At 47.0% G+C, this 23,844-nt stretch overlaps 1 protein-coding gene across 4 annotated transcripts in view; it reads right to left on the minus strand.

Moving 5' to 3' along the window:
- Positions 1-16,205: 16,205 nt before the first annotated feature.
- Positions 16,206-23,844, minus strand: part of LOC307076183 (protein MTSS 1-like) — a 61,910-nt gene continuing 54,271 nt past the window's right edge. For 3 of the 4 annotated variants that reach the window (XM_079737076.1, XM_079737075.1, XM_079737074.1), the window contains exons 11-15: positions 23,228-23,497; positions 22,305-22,541; positions 20,856-21,015; positions 19,762-20,301; positions 16,206-19,324 (exon numbers count right to left, since the gene is read on the minus strand). In XM_079737076.1, coding sequence (XP_079593202.1) covers positions 18,765-19,324; positions 19,762-20,301; positions 20,856-21,015; positions 22,305-22,541; positions 23,228-23,497 — 1,767 coding nt within the window. In that variant the 3' untranslated portion in view covers positions 16,206-18,764. The remainder of the gene's footprint in view (positions 19,325-19,761; positions 20,302-20,855; positions 21,016-22,304; positions 22,542-23,227; positions 23,498-23,844) is intronic. The other variant, XM_079737077.1, reaches the window with a different exon arrangement.

Below are 23,844 nucleotides of genomic sequence, written 5' to 3' on the forward strand. Positions count from 1 at the left end.
GAAAGAAAGAATCAATGATTTCAACCTCACATCAACTTTCAGCCAGGTGAGTTGGTCATGCATGTTATTTATGATGGCTCTCGGCATCATTTAAGGGCAAGCCTAGCTGCTCGGTTTTGAACCCGTTGAAGCTTCCCTAGATTAATTTTTGTGGTACCTGACCAGACCACCGAGCAATAATCTAGGTGTGGAAGAACCAGTGTTGGTCAAGTTACTTTTAAAAAGTAATTAGTTACAGTTACAAATTACTTCTCCCAAAAAGTAATTGAGTTAGTAACTCAGTTACCACATTGTAAAAGTAATTAGTTGCTCAGCAAAGTAACTGTGGCGTTATTTTTTATGTTCTATAACGCTGTTACATTCTATAACATCTTTAACGTCAAAGATGTTTATATTAACTGATTGAAGAATAAAAACACTATATACAGTATTTTAGAACATTTGGTATTTATTTGAACTCAATAGATTGCAGCCTGCCATATGATGCATAGAAATAAAAACATATAGAAAATAAATATTGAAAATAAAATTCAAGTGCAAAATTAAGACACACAAATGTAAACTTGGGTAAAATATTAAAAGGAAAATCTGGCCATTAAGTAGTGCAATTCTCTGTTACTGTATATTAGGCCTACTGCACAATAAACAGAACACTATCCTACTCTTAAATATTCCATAAAGTAACAAAATGTAATATTGAAAATAAAATAATATTCACACACTTTGCATTCAAGTACAAAACCAAATACCCAAAAAAGTAAACTTGGGTAAAAATAAACAAAGGAAAATTTGACCTTTAAGTAGTGCAATTCTCTGTACCTGTATACCATTGCACAATAAACAGAGCACTATCCAACTCTTAAATATTCAGTACAGTAACAAAATGAAATGTTAAAAATAAATAATATTCAGCTATTCACACTTCGCAATCAAGTGCAAAACTAAGACACACAAATGTAAACTTGGGTAAAAGGAAACAAAGGGAGATCTGGCCATTAAGTAGTGCAAATCTCTGTACCTGTATATTATTGCACAATAAACAGAGCACTGTCCAACTCTCAATGTAGCTTAACGTGTTGTTCGTTCTCAGTGAAAATTAAAAATGCATTAATCTATCTATACTAAAATACTCCTCTCATCTAACGATTAAACCAGTGGTTGTAACGTAGGAGGAGAAGCTTTTCAAATCTTTTGTCTGACAGTCTGTTGCTCTTTGGAGAGAAAACAAGTTTGGCCAGGCTGAACAGTCTCTCAACAGGTGCACTAGATGGAGTTGCAGCATTGTAACGTAGTGACATTTTCTTGATGAGAGAAAATCTACACAGAGAGTTGAAGTTTTATGCTGAAGATCTAATATAGTCTGGCACCTGGTTTTCTGCTGAAGAAGAGGTGTCCTCCTCATCGTCCTCAAAAGCAAAGAAATCGCTTTCTTTGGCTGAATATGGGTGATGTGAAGATGTGCTGGTACCTGGCTGTGGTTTTTCGAGGACAATTTTACGGCACTCTGCCAGCAAACTTGCCTTAGCCTTATCCTTTAACTCCTGTGACTGCAGCCAGCGAAGTTTGAAATTTTAAAGAGTAACAGCAGCAAGTATAGCCTCTTCATTTCCCAGGACATCAGCAAATCTGGTTTTGATAGCGTGAAATTATGAAAAATAATCACATTAAATGTATGTATCCAGACAAATCAATCATTATCATGATAATTATAATTAGTAGTATTATACAGCAGTATATCGCTGTCAGTCCTAATTTGGAGGAGAAGGTGTTAAGGTTGGATATTTCCATGGATATCTCACAGATTCAAGCCAGGGCATCATAGAAGAAATTCCATCGTGTTGTACAAGGTACAAGCAGCTTTTTTGACACCAACTCGTCAACTGTTTCAGTAGCCAAAGTTGATCGACTAGTCTTGTTCCATAGGGCAGTACATTTGGCAGTAGCACTTCTATAAACAGCCTTTGTTGCAGGTTGTGACAGCAGCCATTTGTCAACATCTGTGCATAAAATCAAGTTTAGTGTGTGTGATGCACATCTCTTGTGGGGGGGGGGCAAAGTGATCACAACATCACCATCATCATCAGTTGCATGTAGAGCATCATTAATGTCTGTAAATGTCATCTAATCTTCATCGTCTTCAGAATCACTCTCCTCAAGTGGCTGGTACCTCTTAAATGCTTTAACGAAATTAGAGCCATTATCAGTCACTGTTGCTGTGATTTTGTGTGTTATCCCATATGTTGAGTGTATATTGTCAAGCTCAACTGCAATGGCGTCATGAGTATGATGCCCCTTAAACCGTCTGCAGGCAAGAGCTGCTTTCTCTCTTTCCATGTTATTTGGATTGATCCAATGTGCTGTCACACCCATGTAACTTTTATTGTGGGCAGTCCAGATGTCTGCTGTAGTTTAAATGTACTCTAATTCCTCAAATGACTTTTTGAGCTCAATATTAATTTTTTCGTATTCACTGTCTATGAATTTAGCAAAAGTGTTTCGGCATGGGGCAACCCCCTGTCCTCCTCGTATTGGTATTTTAGCAAGGATAGCTCTGAATGACTTAGACTCCACAGTGGACAGGGGTAGCATGTTTTCAACAACATACCTTGCAATCAGTGTGTTCAGCTCGGCCTTGGTCACCTGTTGCTGATGCTGACCCGAAAAATCGAGCATTGTTTGTTTTAGAGTGTCTCCGTCTCCTTCGCTGGAGCTCACGCTAGCTGCATTTTGGCTTGGGGTTGGGTTAGCAGCTGCAGCAGCGACAAGTGTCATATTTGCATGGGTTGATGTAAGGTGCTTCATTAGATTTGAGTTACTTGAGGCAGACGTGGATAGTTTTTTTCCCTGGGCATAGCGTGCATGTTACATACACATTCTTGCCTTTAATTTCCATGAGTGAGAAGTAGTGCCGGTTCTTCCAGTGAGAGAATGCTACCGTTAAAAGTTCCTGGCTCGTCGCCATTGTCGCTGTCTTGCGTGTTCAGTAGTGAGGGCGTGCAGTGAGACAGCATGAGCAGGGCATCCGCCCACCCAGCCAATCATCATCGCAATTGCAACGGTGTCATAATCCCCACCCCTGCTCTCTCCAGGCAGCTGGTGTGTATGACACCGCGCGCTTCATTCAACCAAATTGCAGTAACGCGCCACTTTACATTATCAGTAACGATAACGGCGTTGCAACGATGAGAAAAGTAATTAATTTGATTACTCCGTTACTGAAAAAAGAACGCCGTTAGTAACGCTGTTATACTTAAACGCTGTTGCTCCCAACACTGGACAATACCAGGGTCTATAGGACCTGTTTGGTCAGATGAAGTCAGAAGAGCATCTTTTGACTACAGAGATGTTCCTTCCCATCTTTTGCAAAAGTAAATCTATATGTCTTGACCATGATCATTTACCATCTAAGGTTACCCACAGAAGCTTTGTTTCCCGTACTGTCTCAACAGCAACATTGTTTAGTACCAGATTCAGCTGGGGTTTAGAACTTAATGAGTGTTTTGTTCCAAATACAATGCTCTTGGTTTTAGATATGTTCAGGACAAGTTTGTTATCAGAGATCCATTTGGATACCATCTGCAACTCTTTGTTGAGGGCTGAGGTGATTTCCTCAACTGTTTGTGCAGACATATAGAGTGTTGAAACATCTGCATACACACAGACTTTTTTTCACAAACGTGGGAGATCATTTGTAAAAATCGAGAAGAGCAGTGGTCCTAGTGAAGAGCCCTGTGGAATCCCACACTGTATATGTCTTGCATTTGAGAGGCTTCCATTAAAGAAAACCTTCCGTGTCCTATTGGTTAGGTAACTTTCGATCCATGCTACGGCAGATAGAGTAAAGCCATTACTCTTAAGTTTCTTCAATAGTAAGTTATGATCAATGACATCAAAGGCAGCAATGAAGTCTAATAGTACTGCTCGTATAATATTCTGTTGATCAATATCTTTTAACCAATCTTGTAATTTGCGTGAGCGCTGTGGAGGTTGAGTGTCCTTCCATGTAAGCAGGCTGGTAATTGCTTTTTACGGCACTCTGCCAGCAAACTTGCCTTAGCCTTATCCTTTAACTCCTGTGACTGCAGCCAGCGAAGTTTGAATATTTAAAGAGTTACAGCAGCAAGTATAGCCTCTTCATTTCCCAGGACATCAGCAAATCTGGTTTTGATAGCCTGAAATTATTAAAATAATCACATTAAATGTATGTATCCACACAAATCAGTGTTATTATTATTATGATCATTATAATTAGTAGTATTATACAGCACTACTTACTAGAGTACTACAGCAATGTTCACTTAATAAATAATAAAGTATTCAATTCAAGTTCTTACTGTGACTATGGCGTCAGGAAGGTCCCTCAGTATTTGCAGGCCACTTTTAAGGGCTTCTGTCTTCAGCATTAATGTCTCCATCGTTGGTAGGAGTGTACCATGAAAACAGTTGTCTTCTCCCTGAAGTACATCTAAAGCAACTGTAAGGGGCTTCATCGCAGTACTCCTTTAAAAACTGGCGTTCCCTTTCTGTTATCGCTGTCAGTCCTAATTTGGAGGAGAAGGTGTAAAGGTTGGATATTTCGATGGACATTTCGCAGATTCAAGCCAGGGCATCATAGAAGGAATTCCATCGTGGTGTACAAGGTACAAGCAGCTTTTTTGACACCAACTCGTCAACTGTTTCAGTAGCCAAAGTTGATCGACTAGTCTTGTTCCATAGGGCAGTACATTTGGCAGTAGCACTTCTGTAAACAGCCTTTGTTGCAGGTTGTGACAGCAGCCATTTGTCAACATCTGTGCATGAAATCAAGTTTAATGTGTGTGATGCACATCTCTTGTGGGGGGGGGGGGGGGGGGGCAAAGTGATCACAACATCACCATCATCATCAGTTGCATGTAGAGCATCATTAATGTCTGTAAATGTCACCTTCTCTTCATCGTCTTCAGAATCACTCTCCTCAAGTGGCTGGTACCTCTTAAATGCTTTAACGAAATTAGAGCCATTATCAGTCACTGTTGCTGTGATTTTGGGTGTTATCCCATATGTTGAGTGTATATTGTCAAGCTCAACTGCAATGGCGTCATGAGTATGATGCCCCTTAAACCGTCTGCAGGCAAGAGCTGCTTTCTCTCTTTCCATGTTATTTGGATTGATCCAATGTGCTGTCACACCCATGTAACTTTTATTGTGGGCAGGCCAGATGTCTGCTGTAGTTTAAATGTACTCTAATTCCTCAAATGACTTTTTGAGCTCAATATTAATTTTTTCGTATTCACTGTCTATGAATTTAGCAAAAGTGTTTCGGCATGGGGCAACCCCCTGTCCTCCTCGTATTGGTATTTTAGCAAGGATAGCTCTGAATGACTTAGACTCCACAGTGGACAGGGGTAGCATGTTTTCAACAAAATACCTTGCAATCAGTGTGTTCAGGTCGGCCTTGGTCACCTGTTGCTGATGCTGACCCGAAAAATCGAGCATTGTTTGTTTTAGAGTGTCTCCGTCTCCTTTGCTGGAGCTCACGCTAGCTGCATTTTGGCTTGGGGTTGGGTTAGCAGCTGCAGCAGCGACAAGTGTCATATTTGCATGGGTTGATGTAAGGTGCTTCATTAGATTTGAGTTACTTGAGGCAGACGTGGATAGTTTTTTTCCCTGGGCATAGCGTGCATGTTACATACACATTCTTGCCTTTAATTGCCATGAGTGAGAAGTAGTGCCGGTTCTTCCAGTGAGAGAATGCTACCTTTAAAAATTCCTGGCTCGTCGCCATTGTCGCTGTCTTGTGTGTTCAGTAGTGAGGGCGTGCAGTGAGACAGCATGAGCAGGGCATCCGCCCACCCAGCCAATCATCATCGCATTTGCAACGGTGTCATAATCCCCACCCCTGCTCTCTCCAGGCAGCTGGTGTGTATGACACCGCGCGCTTCATTCAACCAAATTGTAGCAACGCGCCACTTTACATTATCAGTAACGATAACGGCGTTGCAACGATGAGAAAAGTAATTTATTTGATTACTCCGTTACTGAAAAAAGAACGCCGTTAGTAACGCTGTTATACTTAAACGCCGTTGCTCCCAACACTGGACAGTACCAGGGTCTATAGGACCTGTTTGGTCAGGTGAAGTCAGAAGAGCATCTTTTGACTACAGAGATGTTCCTTCCCATCTTTTGCACAAGTAAATCTATATGTCTCGACCATGATCATTTACCATCTAAGGTTACCCCCAGAAGCTTTGTTTCCTGTACTGTCTCAACAGCAACATTGTTTAGTACCAGATTCATCTGGGGTTTAGAACTTGTTCAGGACAAGTTTGTTATCAGAGATCCATTTGCAGTTGGAGATACCATCTGCAACTCTTTGTTGAGGGCTGAGGTGATTTCCTCAACTGTTTGTGCAGACATATAGAGTGTTGAAACATCTGCATACACACAGACTTTTTTTTACAAACAAGTGGGAGATCATTTGTAAAAATTGAGAAGAGCAGTGGTCCTAGTGAAGAGCCCTGTGGAATCCCACACTGTATATGTCTTGCATTTGTGAGGCTTCCATTAAAGAAAACCTTCTGTGTCCTATTGGTTAGGTAACTTTCGATCCATGCTACGGCAGATGGAGTAAAGCCATTACTCTTAAGTTTCTTCAATAGTAAGTTATGATCAATGACATCAAAGGCAGCAATGAAGTCTAATAGTACTGCTCGTATAATATTCTGTTGATCAATATCTTTTAACCAAAAGCAGGCTGTAAGCAGGCTGGTAGTTGCTTGTCGAGTTGTTTAGTGAGATGTTACATTATATCTGATTAAATACAATTCTTTCCAACAGTTTGCTTATAATAGGTAACAAGCTAATTGGTCGGCTGTTTGAGTCAGTAAAGGCAGCACGAGTTTTTTTGAGTAGAGGGATTACCTTAGCCTTGAGGGAACATATTACTGTCAAGACTAAGATTAAAGATGTAGCATATGGGAGTGGCAAGATGGTCCGCTACGATCCTCAATAACTTCCCATCCAGGTTATCAATACCTGGTGGTTTCTCATTATTGATAGACAATAATAGCTCTAGTTCTACAGTCACTTTGCAAAATTCAAAAGATCAGTTCTTGTCATACACTATTTTGTCTTGTATACATGAATACAATGGCTCATCGTGTGGTGTTGGAGTTTACAGACCTTGCTAGTAAAATAATCGTTAAAATAATTGGCAATATCTACAGGTTTAGTTATAAACGACCCTTCCTCTTCAATGAAAGATGGAGTCGGGCTGCTCTTTCTGCCCATGATGTCATTTAAGGTGCTCCATAGCTTCCTTCCATCATGTGTTATGTAGTTTATCCTTGATTCATAATACAATTTCTTCTTCTTTTTGTTCAATTTAGTGGCATAGTTCCTCAGTTTACAATATACTTGCGTCAAATGAGTCACAACAGAAAGGGTGGGAGGGAATTCGGAAGATCTGGAAAGTTGAAGGTGGTTTTCTTGGCAAGGACACACAGAAAGAGTGTATAGCATAGTGGCATGCAAGTTATGCTCCAAAAGTCTTTTCATTCTTTTCGATAGGTCTGTGTTCATCATGACACGTAAGAATGATGCTATCTTTAAAAACAAACAGGACGACTGACATTTATTATTCATTCTCAGTGGATAATGCTATGTTTTAATATAGATTCGGCATTCAATTGGGTTTCTATAATATTTCTAGAGATAAATATTTATGTTATTGTCATAATATTGGTTCAGTAAGTAAATTAATAAACAAATATTACGACAATTGCTAGCTTTTGTTATAGCCAACTTTGGCTAGAGTGCGGTGATGTCATCACGCTCATCAGCTGAGCGGAAGTTGTGTGTTTTTCTTTAGGTTGCTTTGTTTGTATATTAGTAACAGTAAAGCAGCTCCGTCTCCATCTGTAACCCAATCGAGTTGGCATTCCTTTTTACCTCAAAATGGTATTAACACCTTGTACTTCCTCACCGATTATAAATTCCCAGCGTTTCAGTTATTTTTGCAAGTCAAAACTGGAATTATTTCTCTGTGTGTTCTGCATAGTATTCATAACCAAAACAGTTCCTTGATTACAATTCAGTTATTTGAATTTATTTTGGAAGCGCAAGATACATGGATCAAACCTAAGCATACTCGCATGGTTTGCTTACACCATAGAAGAGGAAAGTAGCAGCATGATAAACACACCTTTTCTTTTCTTTGGGTAACACTTCATCCTTCCTTTATTTGGTAAACAGCCGATGAAGGGTAGCCTGACAGCGCCAGACCATTGGACAGATGCGTCTAAGTCTGGAACCTCTCTGTACATTTTCAAAATCCAAGGGGTGTTATCAAAATACACCAAAAATTTTACTAGGGACACAATTAGAACCAATCAGAGCAATGAAAATAGGGTCACATCGGCAGCAGCCATCTAGGTTGCTTATGAAAATGCCTCGACATGGCTCCCATGGAGTCTCCTCTGTACAGTCATTAACCCCGCCCAATATGAAGTAAATGGTTGTGATTGGCCTGAGCTGGGCCAGGTCTGCTGGAGTCAGTCCGAACCTGTGGGGCAGGGGCGTGTGGGGAAAATTGGGACTGGGAACCCAGGGCCACAATGGGGGGAGGGGGGGTCTCTCGAAAGGCCTTGGAAGAAAAGCTTTTTTTTGTTTTGCACCAAAGCTTAATATCTTGAAACACATGGCTCTTAGTTTGATGACTGATGTTGCTGGGGATGTGAGACAAGGTGAGCTCATATAGTAGGGTTAGATGTTCAGATATGCCCAAAAAGTCCCCCCCAATAAATCGTGGAGAATAGGGATATTGTAGTGCCGGAGGAAAAGGAGGACGTAGGCAACGTAATAATAACTGTTTTAATCCAAAACAACAGCAGAACAATCACTTACAGTGCATGGCTAGAACAACTCGAGCAACAGCGTCAACCCTCCCCAGACCCCCGTGTCTCATAGCCAGTTCCCTCCCACTCGATCACCCACAGTAAGAGGGGAACACAAACCCATAATGTAGTCACTACACCAGCCCCCCCAGTGTTCACCTCAATATTCAAAATCCCCACGGCGAGGAGGGCGAATGGCCCGGCCCCTACGACTGTAGGCAAAGTCAGGAGGTGCGGGAGGAGGCGTGACATCGTCCATCACATCCTCTTGTTGGGCGGGGCTGCAAGGGCTGCAAGCTGTGGGGGCTTGTAGGAGTCGGACGGGTGGGCAGCCCCTGCGCGGTGGCAGAGCCAAGTCTGGGGGCAGTTCAAGGTCCAAGTGAGCCGGTTTGAGGCGATTCACAGACACACTCAGGCTTACCCCCCATGTCAACCATGAAGTTCTTGGCTCCTGCCTCGATGACACGGAAGGGTCCGTCATAGGGAGGCCGTAGCGGAGCCGGGTGGCCATCATGGCGGATGAAAACGTTACTCGCTGACTGCAGCTCCGGGGCCACCCGCGAAGCAGGGACGCCATGCCGCGTGGTCGGGACCAGGGCGAAGGCCCTGGCGCCGTCCAGCAGGGAGGCGTGCTGAGTGGAGGCGGACCAGAGCTCCGTCGACTTGGGGATGAAATCACCAGGGACCCGCAGCGGCTGTCCGAACACCAGCTCGGCCGACGATGACCGGAGGTCCTCCTTGGGCGCCGTCCTGAGCCCCAGCATGACCCACGGCAGTTTGTCGAGCCAGTTGTTGTCCGTGAGGCTGGCTCGAAGGGCGGTCTTCATGGAGCGATGAAAGCCCTCAACAAGTCCGTTAGCCTGCGGGTGGTAGGCGGTAGTGCGGTGGAGCTTGACCCCCAGATTCTCGGCCACCGCCGCCCACAGCTCTGAAGTAAACTGCGGGCCACGGTCAGAGGAGAGGTCAGCAGGAGTGCCGTAGCGGACGACCCACACCGCGATGAACGCCCGGGCCAGGTCGGGGGCTGTCGTTGAGGAGAGCGGGACTGCCTCCGGCCAGCGCGTCGTCCTGGCAACCAGGGTAAAGAGGTAGGTGAAGCCGTGCGAGGGGGGCAGGGGTCCCACAAGGTCCACGTTGACATGGTCGAACCTCCGCTCGGGCACCGAGAACTGTTCCAGGGGGGCCTTGACATGGCGATGCACCTTGGCGCGTTGACAGGCAGTGCAAGTGTCGACCCAGGCCCTCACATCCCTCTTGAGCCCGTGCCAGACTAACTTCTCTGACACTAGCCGTGAGGACGGTTTCCTACCTGGGTGAGATAAGCCGTGTACCGCCTCGAAGACGGGGCGCCTCCAGTTGGCGGGGACTACCGGCCTTGGCTGACCTATGGAAACGTCGCACAGGAGCTTGGCCCCTGTATCACTGAAGAGTACCTCCTCCAGGCGCAGCCCCGTGTTCAACGACTTTAGAGCTTGGACAGAGGGGTCGGCGGCCTGATCCACAGCCATGTGGGAGTAGCCCAAGTTCAGCTGGACTGCACTGACCACCGCCCTGGAGAGACAATCCGCGACCACGTTGGACTTCCCAGCCACGTGCTGGATGTCTGTGGTGAACTCGGAGATGTAGGAGAGTTGGCGCTGCTGGTGGTCGGACCACGGCTCCGCTGTCTTGGACATGGCGTGTGTGAGTGGCTTGTGGTCCACGTAGGCCGTAAACTCACGGCCTTCCAGTAAAAAACGGAAGTGTCTGACCGCGAGCCACAGCCCGAGGAGCTCTCTGTCGAAGGTGCTGTACTTGCGCTCTCTGGGAGACAGCTGGCGGCTAAAGAATGCGAGTGACTGCCAGGCATCCCCAACCCACTGCTCGTACACCGCCCACACGGCAAAGTCTGATGCGTCCGTGGTGAAAGCCGTGGGCGCAGAGGGTGAGGGTTGGGCCAACATGGCCGCGCGGGCCAGGGCCGCCTTGGTGTCCTGGAAGGCCTTGACACATTCCGCCGTCCAGTCGACCGGTGGCTTCAGAGCCTTGCCCTTCTGGGCCTTGTACAGCGGTTGCAGGATGTGAGCTATGTGGTGGAGGAAGCGATAGTAGAAAGTCACCATCCCGATGAACCCCTTGAGCTCGATGACTGTGCAGGGGCGTGGGAAGGCTGCAACAGCTTCCACCTTCGAGGGGAGGGGGATCACACCCTCCGCGGAGACCTGATACCCGAGAAAGTCAAGGGTGTCCGGTCCGAACTCACACTTTGCCGGATTGACAATCAGCCTATGTTGGCTGAACCGCGTGAAGAGGGTCCGGAGGTGGGACAGGTGCTCCTCTTCCGTGGTGCTCGCGATGAGGATGTCATCCAAGTAGATGAAGAGGAAGGGCAGGTCCTGGAGCACCAAGTGCATGAGGCGTTGGAAGGTCTACGCCGCGTTCCTCAGGCCGAAGGGCATCCTCAGAAACTCGAAGAGACTGAAAGGGGTGACGACGGCTGTCTTAGGGACGTCCTCTGGGTGCACCGGCACCTGATGGTACCCCCGTACCAGGTCCACCTTGGAGAAAAAGCGTCTGCCCGCCAGGTGCGCTGAAAAGTCCTGGATATGCGGGACCGGGTAGTGGTCAGGCTTGGACGCTTCGTTGAGGTGGCAGTAGTCCCCACATGGGCGCCACCCACCGTCTGGCTTAGGGACGATGTGCAGGGGAGACGCCCAGGGGCTGTTTGAGCGTCGAACGATGCCCACCTGCTCCATGTGCGCGAACTCCGCCCTGGCAACGGACAGCTTCTCTGGGTTGAGGTGCCTGGCCCTTGCGTGGAAGGGAGGCCCATTGGTCTCGATGTGGTGCTCCACTCCGTGCTTCACCGCAGGCGCGGAGAAGGTGGGCTTAGTAAGGTCAGGGAATTCAGCGAGCAGCCGAAGGTACTGGTCGCTTTCGGCGAGCGTGTTGGACAACGCGCTGTAGACCGCCTCCCCCTGCGTGTGGGCGAAGGAAGCGAAAGTCTGTGAGTTGACCAGGCGCCTGTTCCCCATGTCCACCAACAAGTTATGGGCGCACAGAAAATCTGCGCCAAGGAGGGGAAATGTGACAGCTGCGACGACAAAATCCCAGGTAAAGCGTTGTCCTCCGAAGCACACGTCCACCGCCCCAGTGCCATAGGGACGGATAGGCGTGCCGTCCGCACCCACCAACTGCGGACCGTGCTCTCCCTTCGCCACCTCCGATCTCCCTGACGGAAGGATGCTCCACTGGGCACCTGCGTCACAAAGGAATCTGCGACCGGAGACGGTGTCTTGTATGAAGAGCAGCCTGTTGGTGACACCAGCGCTCAGGGCTACTGCTGAGCCCCGGCCCTGCTGTTCCCCGTCAGTCCAAAGGAGCAGGGCGAGTGGCACCGTTTGGCCTTGGCGGCAAAAGTGGCGTGGTAGAAACAATGGCCCGCAGCGTTACCCTGCTGGCCAGAGGGTCTGGCGTCTTCCTTCGCTCTCTTGCGACGGTCCGATGGCGGGGCAGCCGCAGGAGCAAGCAGGTCGGGGGACCGTTGAGGCATGGCCAAAACGGACCGGTCCGCCTCCCTGGCCAGGGCGCGGGGTCCCACGATGAACAGCTCTGTGAAGAGGATCATGGGGTCCTCTGTACCAAGCAGGTTTAGCATCCTCTCCATACGTGCAGAGGGCCTCTCGTCTCCCAAGTCCGACATGTCAAATAAGCGGCGCACCCACTCCGCGGTGGACAGCTCAAATGTCTCCAGGAGCAGGGCCTTGAGCAGCGCTCATTTTTGTTTGTTGTCGGGGGGGTGGACAGAAACCCCACCACACGCGCTGCGGTGGAGCTGCCCAACATAGCCACAGCATGGTTGTACCGGTCGTCGTCTTCGGTAACATTGCTTTTGCTGAAATGTGCCTCTACTATAGTGAACCATGCAGCAGGCGCTGAGTCCCAGAACTCTGGCAGCTTCAGAGTGGGGGTGCGCACGTCCTGCATCACCCTGACAGGAGATGGTGATGTCTGCCGCTGTGAACGTCGTCCTCAGGCGGACATGTTGCAGAATCGCAGTGTTCGCTCGCGCGTTTTTTGTAAACAAATAAATAACAAAAACGAACGTCGGGGTCACCAGTGTAGTGCCGGAGGAAAAGTAGGACGTAGGCAACGTAATAATAACTGCTTTAATCCAAAACGACAGCAGAACAATCACTCGCAGTGCATTGCTAGAACAACTCGTGCAACAGCGTCAACCCTCCCCAGACCCCCGTGTCTCATAGCCAGTTCCCTCCCACTCGATCACCCACAGTAAGAGGGGAACACGAACCCATAATGTATTCACTACAATATAGCAATTCAATATTTCTATGGGTAGAACACTTACGGTTTCCCTGAAGTACACTCCGTTCCCTGAACGCATCTCTGCACAGTGCACAACCTGAATGACTCAATCCAATTCGATCTACAGCCCACGTTCACACCAAAAGCGAATTGAGCTGCCAAATCACCAGAAGTCATTCACTTTCTATGGGCAAGAGCGACCAAAGCGACACAAGTGTCAAACGCTACCAGCGGCAAAAGGTGAGCGACCAGAGCAACCAAAAAAAGTTGAAGACGGCTGAACTTTATGCAAATTACTATGACGCGTTTCAGCGGCAAAACACTGACAGCCAATCGGAATGTAGACGCTCTTCGCTTGCGTGGATCCCAGGGAACACCGAACAACGGCACTTTGGTTCCTACCTACTTTTTTGGTTCCTACTGACTACAAAATGTCGACTGAAAAATTTATCGCGGATGTAACTGGGCACCTGGTGTTGTACAATCCGAGCCCTTTTCATTTCAGAGATTGCAACAAAAAGGCTCTGGCCTGGGCAGAGGTGTCACGCGTGGTTGGTTGGTCTGGTGTGTGAGTTAATGAAGTTTGAGATTATTGTAAAATAGGCGCGATACATGCCTGCTAACCGAAAATAAATACGATGTGCAAAGGAATAATACGTTTTGCAAAGGAATAATGCACGCATACTAATGCAACAATAATGCAAATTAATAATGCACGGAGCAAACGTGTCACTTCAGTGCAGTTTAATAGAGGATGACAGCTGACAAATGACCATTTAGCAGACGCTTTAATCCAAAGCGATTTACAATAAGTACATTTGTCATAAGAAGTGAAACAATATATCGCTGACAGTGACAGTGACAATGACAGCTGTGTTTTCTTTTTTGTGTTCAATAGTTAATGAGTGCAACATCCATAGTGATTTTGATACAAAGAGATGATAAGCGGGAGTATTTATAGAAAATATTTGCGATCTAGAACGTTCGTATTTAAGCGGGAATCATTTTCATTTGCTCTCCATGCCACCAATCCAACCAACCAATCGCGTGTAGTCATGCTTTAAACAAAACACGTTTTCGAAATCGTCACATACACAAACTAATCGACAAGACGAGGGATAAATGACAAGGGATATATCACGTCTTTTATCCCTCTATTCCCGCTATTCACGGAGCCTGAGGTGAATCATTTTGATTAAATAGTCTAGATAGATAGATAGCCTAGTCAAGTCTTATATATATATATATATATATATATATAGATATATAGATATATAGATATATAGATATATATATATTGGAGGGGAATCACTATCCTACTTGCTGTCGAAGCAGTTTATCCAACAAGCAAAACCGCCTCTGCAATATGGCCAAAGTGTATGGGAGTTCACTCTTTGATATGGCTGTCTGTACTAAAAGCATACGGCTCCTTTAAATGCGTCTGCAAAATTGAATTGTACGTCATGAGCGACTTGAGTGACAAAAGCGAACAGAAATATTCGCAGCGATACTTTATGAGCGACCAAAGCGTCTTTGCAGCGCAATTCGCTTTTGGTGTGAACGCACAGTTCCTCGACAACCTGTCACTCGATTGCATTGGTCATTAGCCGTCTTTTTCATATGACTGCTTATTAAATAAGTGGTTGTAAATGTTGAAACCATGGCTACACCCTTGCCCACCACGCAAAGTCATAAAGAAAGAGGTAGAGACATACCAGACAATCCTAAAAACCTCGTAAATAACATGGGACACTAGAATGACTCTAGCTCCCTCTAGTGGTAAATAGGTCCAATATGCCAAAATTGGATGTTCTCTTTTTAGCTCCTCAGTGCAACGCTTGGCAGTTTTAGAGGGACAGGTTAAGCACTTGACGGTAAAAATGCGTTACCTACCAGAGATCATACAAGCATCGTCGGCTCTCCAAACTCTCTCAGTGCAGAAGGACTCTGAAACAATGTCCATACCAACCAGCATATAGGGGGATCTCATGACATGGAGGTTTGAACTTTGCACTGTAATCTGGTACCTAGATATTGACAGGAGCGTAAATTAAACAACCCTGCAGTTCCTGTATGAGGGCAGAGAATAAATGAATACAGATGAGCACTTTCACTGAATTTTGCTGTCCTCTAGTGGACACAGACTTAAACAACATGAATGTGCGAGTTTCCAAACCGCAAGAAGTTTATGTCCTCTATGGTGTTCTGTTCTCTCAAGAAAATAGGTAAAATACTATAGAGTGGCAAACTTGCATACAGCTGTAAGAAACGGGAGAAAACACTACATGATATAGATACCGAAGACTTAGTTCTGGGGGTCAGAACATACTGCATACATTCAGAAGGTTTGCTAGGTAAGCACACAAAATCGAATTGTATGAAAACGATATAAGAAATCCTATTAAATATATTATATGACTATTAAATATATAAAGACTATGCTGTAATTATATTAAAGATATACAATTCTTCAAAATTAGTTATAAGGGTGTATTCGAATCATTAATTTATTAAATAAATGTCACATTGGGTGGTTACGTGGAGCTCTGTCTGGCCAGCGGTTGATTTATGAAAAAGTCTGAGTGAACACATTGTTTTTTTAATTATATCATTTAAGCAGTCATTAAACAAAAAACTAAATAGAAAGCACAATCCTTTTAACTCATCAAAACACATCGCATCGTATCCCGTGGAACTTGACGAAGAAATAGAGCGAAAGAGTCCAACTCTCCTATATAAACTACCATTGGCCAACTAGAAATCGGCTTTACTGATAAACTTACATAAACTATAGGCTTTGTATTCCTTGGTTATACTGTCATTTGGCAATTCGGAAAAGTGTGTACATATATACGTATACATATACACATACATACATACATACACACATATAAACATAAATCTACACATATACACGTATACATCAATATCTATACATATATATATACATACATATATATATACATATTTATATACATATATATATACATATACATATATATATACACATACATATATATACACACACACATATATACACACATATATATATATATACACACACATATATATACACATATATATATATATATATATATATATATACACATATACATATATATATATGCTTCTATATCAGATTTAGCTTTGTTTTTTGTATTCATACAATTTAATCGAACAGCGCAATTTGGGAACATGCTATATTCTTATGATTGTGCATTTGGGATATTGGCACCCCTGTGAATATACACCTCCATCAGATGCACTATAGAAACTAAAATGTACAATATGAATTATAACAATCTAATTATAGCAGTCTTAAACTTAAATATCATCAATTTAATTATAGTGCCGTATATTTTGGGGGACCCTGTCGGCTACTGATTTACATAAAACAAGTAGAAAACATAAAGGTGAGACAAATTCAATGTGAAAACAAAGAATGGACAGAAAACCAAACCCACAACTCCTTTGCTACGTGCATCATGAACATAAATAACTGAAATGTTGGACGCCGGGAAAATTTAAGGTCAAACAATTCATAATTAATTTCGATAGCACAGTACCATGCCAATTAAAGAGCGCTAAAGCTAAACCGAGCGTAACCAATCAGTTGCATACATCACTACTGCCCCCTAGTGGCAAAGTGGTTCCCTCGCACCTGCTAGAAAGAAAAATTAATAAAATCAGAGAGAAGATAATTTGAGAACATGCAAATTTCATCCCATAGAGCTAATCATGGAAGATTAGGCGATTTCATAGCAGTTGGACGCTGTACCTGGACTACCTTATGGTAGACTACCTTATGGTAGTCCAGGTACAGTCCTTTAGTCAGTAAAGTTGTGTGGTCCTGTTTAGCATGTAAACAAAAAAAACCTCCTGAAACAGAAGATATTTCTCATCAGTTCAGAGATATAGGAGACAGATGTTGGGACACTTTGGACTACAATATATTTTGCAATGCACTTCTTTCTGTTCTTCCGAAGACTAAACAGATAACAGAAACCAAAATACAGGAGAGAGCGGAGAAGAGAGTAGGTTAAGAGTGAGGGGGATGTGGGGGAAATAAATAAAACAAAAACATTGTGTGAGGTCATGGACTATTGACCGAATCTTATTCACTGATGATTTTCTTAAGTAATATTTACACTTTCTTACATTAGTTATAGATCTGCATGGTCTTATAGTGCTCCAATAATACAAAGAACATAAACACTAAACGGAGCAAAAAACAAAACAAAACCTATTCCTCGTTGCAACAGCTTTTTTTTACCTGCTCTAATTGAATGCTGCAGTTCAATAAAGGTATTAGGTCTCCAAAGAACAATTTTGATTTTAAGAAAATACCATTGACTACCAATTACGTTAATCAACAGCCCTTGAATCTAGATTGAAGTTTAGAGCAAATAAAACAGCAAACGAAAACACAATGGCAACGACAAACAAAAAGCAACAATGGTTTACATATGATGGACATGTTCAACATATTGGATAGCATAAACATATGATAGTATTTTTTTGCAGAATATAACTCAGATTATCATTTCAACACATCGCAACATTAACATGCCAAGCTCAATATCAATCTTAAACGTCCTATCTGGTTTTAATTACATTTATAAATCAAAGATAATATATATTTTGTAACGGCAAAAGGCTATTTTTATTTGGAAATGTACACAATCAAGTTTCATTTTCCTTTATAGCTTCATAACCAGCAGGGTTATATAGAGAAAGCAATAAAGGGCAGTTCACAAAACTAATGTGACTGCTGTAGAGTGGAACAACAGCAAACTAACAAGAACCACAGTGTATGAAGTCACTTGTTATAGTGACTTTACTATTTCCAAACAAAGACAATTTGGCATTATGAAAAAAGTACATGAAAAAAAGGCCCTATAACTGATGTTGGGAGACAGAAAAGCAGCTAAACGCAACATGTAGACCGACCAGGCATTGGCTGAGGCTGCACATCCATCCGGCGTTCGTTCTTACTGAATCGATTGCATTCACACCAAACAACGTCCAACATGTGTCGTCCATTTTCTGCCATTGCCTATTGGTTCAGCACGTCTACAGGCGTTCAGACTGGAACCGGCGTTGAGTACTATCCAACGGGGATGCCAAACAGCTGACGACCAGCAGTCAGTACCCCCTGGTCAACGCGACCAGGGCGTCTATAACGCGAGTCAGGACGCCCCTGAATGTACCCCTTCATTGAGGTTGGCTGAGGACGCGTCCGCTTTCAGCCTGAAACAAGCGTGACAAAACACTAGACTAGACACGTGAAACAGTTTCAAAGCATCGTATTCTAAACGACGATACCTGATAGCGAACACTCTGTGGCACGACGGCTGCCAGCTATAGCGGAACATGCTAGGTGGTGCAAAACAAAGGCAAGGTGTAGCGCCTCTGGAAGCCCTTTCACACTCTAGTGTACGTTTCAATCCTCTCCGTTTTCAGAACCGCCGTAGTGACGGTGGCGGGACGGTGTTGGCGTGGACGTATCTTCTCGACCGTCCGATCATGGTTATATATATACGTTACATATATTCTTCCCTCGCCATCGCCGTGACGGGCGACCGATCACGCCATGCGCGGCGCAGAGCGGTCGTTGGTGGGGGTCCTCTTCAGCTTCACCCCCTTGCGGATGGCCGCCAGCATGCTGCCCGCCTCCTCCGCCCCCCCCTCCATCAGCTCCTCCCCGTCCCACTCCTCCGTGGCGCCTTCGCCGGGCCGCCCGGCAGGGGGCGGGGAGGCCGGGCTGACGTAGGACGGGGGGTTGGTGGAGGCCTGGCCGCTCCAGCAGGCCACGGGCAGCCCCTCCCGTCCCCGGCCCGGGGACAGGGGGCTCTCCTCCCCTCGCTCTCCGCTCGTCGCCTCCTCCCCGCCGCCGCCCCTGCCGGGGCTGAGGCGGGGCAGGTCGGGCACGGTGGGGATCAGCGCGGGGACCATGGGGGTCCGGATGTGGATGGGCCCCGTGCCGGGGACGGAGCCGCAGCGCCGCACGGCCGGCTTGGTGGAGGGCGTGCGGCGGATGGTGGCAACCCCCGGCGTGACGACCTGCGGGCCCTGGCTCGCCGAGTACGAGGCGGAGCCGCCGTAGGAGGAGGGGCCGGAGTACCCCTGGCTGGAGTAGCAGGAGGCTGGGGTACGACAGGGAACCAAACGCAGAGGAGTCAGGGTTAGAACCACACAACAGTAATACAGCCGTCTCCTGCTTCTTCCGCTTGCTCGGATGAGGTTAGGACGGACCAGGTGCCCCGCTGTGGAACACGGTCGTCCTGTTTAGTCCGCTACGGAGCAAGGCAAATGTTTACATCCTTACCAGTTTCTGTTTCTCGTCGCAAACATGAGCGCATGGACTTTACGTCGCGACCGCATTAGGAATTCACGTTTTATAACTGAATCTGCAAACCACTGACGACGGCGGTGCAGTTAGTTTCACTGAAGTCTTAGAAACCACTGCTTTATCCTCAAAGACACGTCCACGCCGTTTACAGAAGTGCCTTAAGGACAAACAGCTGCACGGCCTCACTGATCTACTCATGCTAAAGCGAAACGACGCCAGTGAGGAAGTCACCTGTCGGAGTCGGGGGGTAGGGCCCCCCGGGGTACACGGGCTGGTGGCCGGCGGGGTAGGGGGCCTGCGTGCTGTGGACCGGCGTGGAGGGGTAGGGCCCCCCGGGGTACACGGGCTGGTGCCCGGCGGGGTAGGGGGCCTGCGTGCTGTGGACCGGCGTGGAGGGGTAGGGCCCCCCGGGGTACACGGGCTGGTGGCCGGCGGGGTAGGGGGCCTGCGTGCTGTGGACCGGCGTGGAGGGGTAGGGCCCCCCGGGGTACACGTGCTGGTGGCCGGTGGGGTAGGGGGCCTGCGTGCTGGGCAGGCCGGCCGTGGAGGGGTAGGGCCCCCCGGGGTACACGGGCTGGTGCCCGGCGGGGTAGGGGGCCTGCGTGCTGGGCAGGCCGGCCGTGGAGGCGGGCCTCTTGGCCTGGAACATGCGGCGGTAGGACTGGCTGATCTCGCTGTTGCGGGGGATGGTGGAGGACTTGTCGAGGTCCGGCTGCTGCCGGGCCTCCGGCTCCTGGTCCCCGGCCATGGAGAAGTAGTCGTAGTCGGACACTGCAGGGGGGGGGGGGGCACATTAACGAGACGCGTCAGTGACGCGCGCGGAGCTGAGAGCCGCACAGGCTGAGCTCTCTGGGGCTCGCCGCCGGCCTACTCCTTAGGGCGGTGCATCGGCCTCCTTCAGTGAATACGTGCACCGACCCCGTTCCCGACACACACCGCCACTAGTTTGGAGGTGCAAGTCTCTCCCATTCAATGGGAGGACGGAGGGGTGAGCCTTGTTTCGTTATCAGAAAGCGGGTGAACACGATGATACATTGTGTGGCATATTAGGCACTCGGGTGCTCGCTGGTTTGACCATAGTCTGTACGGACTCAGGATGGCCTGGTTTGTCATGGGCTCGGCGTCAAACATGACGACGGACAGCACGGCGCTTTGGCTTATTCATGAGCTATTGACAATGAAGCCCGCCTTTGTCGGTGCCAGGGTTCCAGTGTGGGAATCAGGCCCAGGATCGGTATTCGTTAGTAACATTCTCCAATTCCCTCAAGGCGATCTGTGTGTGTGTGTGTGTGTGTGTGTGTGTGTGCCTGCGTGCGTGCGACTACCTTGCGAGGGGATGGTGTCCTCTGAGCAGCAGGGGGTGGTGGTCTGGGTGCTGTACCCACTGGAGCACTGCATGGAGTCCCTGCTGGAGCGCTGGGTGTCCAGCTGGAGGCCTCGGGACAGGGCCAGCGCCAGCTCGTCATGGGCCTCTAGCTCCCCCGCCTGGAGGACACAGGGAAACACACCGTTGACGGGAATCTGCACTGGCTTCAGGATACAGTTCCACTCTAATATGGACGATTTAGTGAGTTTAATTGACGTACCATTAATAGGTACAGTGTGCAGGATTAAGTGAGGGTAGACAAGGACAGTAGGTGAGGAGTTATTTTGCACATATAAGACCCAATCGATGGCTGCTGAAAATGTCTGGCCCAACTGAATTTGTATTTGAATAGCGCTGCTCTATAGGGGGATTATTTGTTTTTCAACACGGTGGATGCACGGGCAGAATGATCGCAAAAAGAATATTTGTTTGCCCGGTTGCCATGGTTATCTCCGTGTGGTTAATTTGCAGTTGCAGTGTAAATTAGCGATGTTGTTAGCTTACTGTTACATTAAACTGGATTTGTCCAATTGTATCAGAAAACGCGGTTGTATGCTATAAACCCTATAGTATCTGTGGTATAAGGGCTGGGACAAATTTCAAATTATAAATATGTACACTTTATGTTGAAAGTATAGACTGTCGCGATTCCCATTGAAACAAATGGCGCTGTGATTATTCTTCAAAACGAGAGCTGGCAAATTGTGAAAAATGAATTAAACTGCAATCAGACAACGCGGTTATATGCTATAGACCCAAGAGTATCTGTCGATAAAGGCTAGGACAAATTTCAAATTATAAATATGTACAATCCATAACGTTAGCTCTCTGGCTCATAGCTCAGCGGACTAGAATACCTCCCGTTGCCAAGTCGTAGCTACGGTCCGTACTATTTACTGGAGGAGTTAACAACATTTCCGTTGCATAAGAACCTTACGGAAGGGTAATGATTGTTCCAGGTATTAGTCAAACCCTCGGTCGTTACCAGGGAAACTAAATTATGGCGTGTGAAAAACGCATGAAAATATAAATGAATGATCTTAATTTTTTTTTCTTTGGCAAGTGACCATGGTATAAGCGGGATAATGCCCTTCGAGGTGTCAAAAACATGTTTGATCGATCGTAATTAAAGGGGACTACTTTTTGAGGGAGATGAACTCAAACAGAGTTTATCATTTAATAAGCATGCAATATGAATAATAAAAAGCATAATTATTAAAGTATTTGAATTGTTTTATTATGTTGCCAAGCGAGAAGTAGAATAAATGGGATAATCAGTCTTATTAGAAGGGTTTGTGCAACCAACCGCACAACAGGACATGATTGCGTCTCTTGTCGCTCTCGTCTCTTTCTGCGTGGGACGCAGAGCGGGGAGTGACGTAGACTGATGACCCCTCTGTCCGCTCACCTGAGGGCAGGGGCCCAGGGGCCCGCAGCCCAGCTCCTCGGCCGCGTCCAGGGGGTAGCCGGGCGCCATGCCGACCGCGGGCGCTGGGGTGGGCGGGGCCGAAACGGGCGTGGCCGGCGCGCTGACCCGCTGGCCCTCGGCGTGGGCGTCGACCGGCCCCAGGGGATGGTCCTTGTCCTTCCTCCGCCGCAGCGTGTTGACCATGGGCTGGTCGTAGGGGCCCGGCTTGGCCCAGTCCTACACACACACACACACACACACACACACACACACACACACACACACACACACACACACACACACACACACACACACACACACACACAGATTAGTAGACTCTCCTGCTGCTGACGGGCCCTTCTGTTTCCGGGCTACCCTAGAGCAGTGGTTCTCAAATGGGGGTACGTTGGAGTACTGCAGGGGGAACTAGCAATTATTTTATATGCATATAATTTATACATTTTGTCCTCCCTGGGCAAGATTTAATTCTGAAAGCTAGACAATAGGAAATCGAGAGACAGAAAAAGTTGTTGAAACGTAAATCTGAAGACGAGGAAAACGCGGGAAAAATAAAGCGCAATCCGGAAACACCTAATGTCGTCAGTTTCAGGAAGAATATATGTGAACGGGTTTCACCTCTACCATGCGCTAAATTCTTCTCCCAAAAAAGGTTTCGTGCCGGTGAAGGGGGTGAAAACATGTTAGAGGGGGTACACTAGCAGGAAAAGGTGTGAGAACCACTGATCTAGAGGTTTTGCTATCGCAGTTTCCGATTGGCTAGCTAGCCGCCCTCACACCTGAGCGTCCGGCTTCTCTTTTAACTAAGCTCTTGATACCGCTGCGGTGCGGCTGTCGTGAACGGTAACAGGCGGAGGCCCCGGTGGTGGTGGTGGTGGGTGGGGGGGGTGACGTGGCGGACCGACCTTCCAGCTGGGGACCCTGGACGACGGCAGCATGCTGGAGCTCAGGGTGCAGTAGCTGGGGAAATCTGGGAGCAGGGCCGAGGTGGGCCGCAGCCACGGCCGTGGGGGGCAGGTGGTGGTGGAGGAGGAGGCGGAGGAGGTGGAGGAGGTGGAAGGGGAGGGGGGCAGGAGGGGGAAGGCCCCACTGGAGGAGCCCAGACTCCCCGTCCTGCCGGCCAGGTAGGACGGGGAGTCTGCGCCCGGGGCGTAGGGGTCGAACCCGTTGGTCAGCTGTACGTGGGGGGTGGTGGAGTGTGGTGTGTGTGTCGTGGGATGGGGGGGGGGGGGTAAGGAGCGTTCAGGACGCAAAGGAAAAAACAAAATGGGAAATGAAAGTTAATGAAATGAAGGAACAACGAGGATTCAAAAAAACACAAAGCAATGGCGCAAAATCATAATTAAAGCATTTTTCGGATGACAAAATTCAAATCATATATAGAGAATAAGGAATCCACGTGGATGTCCTCATTCTCTGTATAATAAACACAACAACCACATACAACAAACAAACAAAATATCGACCAAAACAGGAATGACCTGAACGGAACGCAACACCCTGTGAACCCCCCTGAAGCTCC

This window comes from Pollachius pollachius (genome assembly GCF_949987615.1).
Source record: "Pollachius pollachius genome assembly, chromosome: 1".
Taxonomy (NCBI): domain Eukaryota; kingdom Metazoa; phylum Chordata; class Actinopteri; order Gadiformes; family Gadidae; genus Pollachius; species Pollachius pollachius.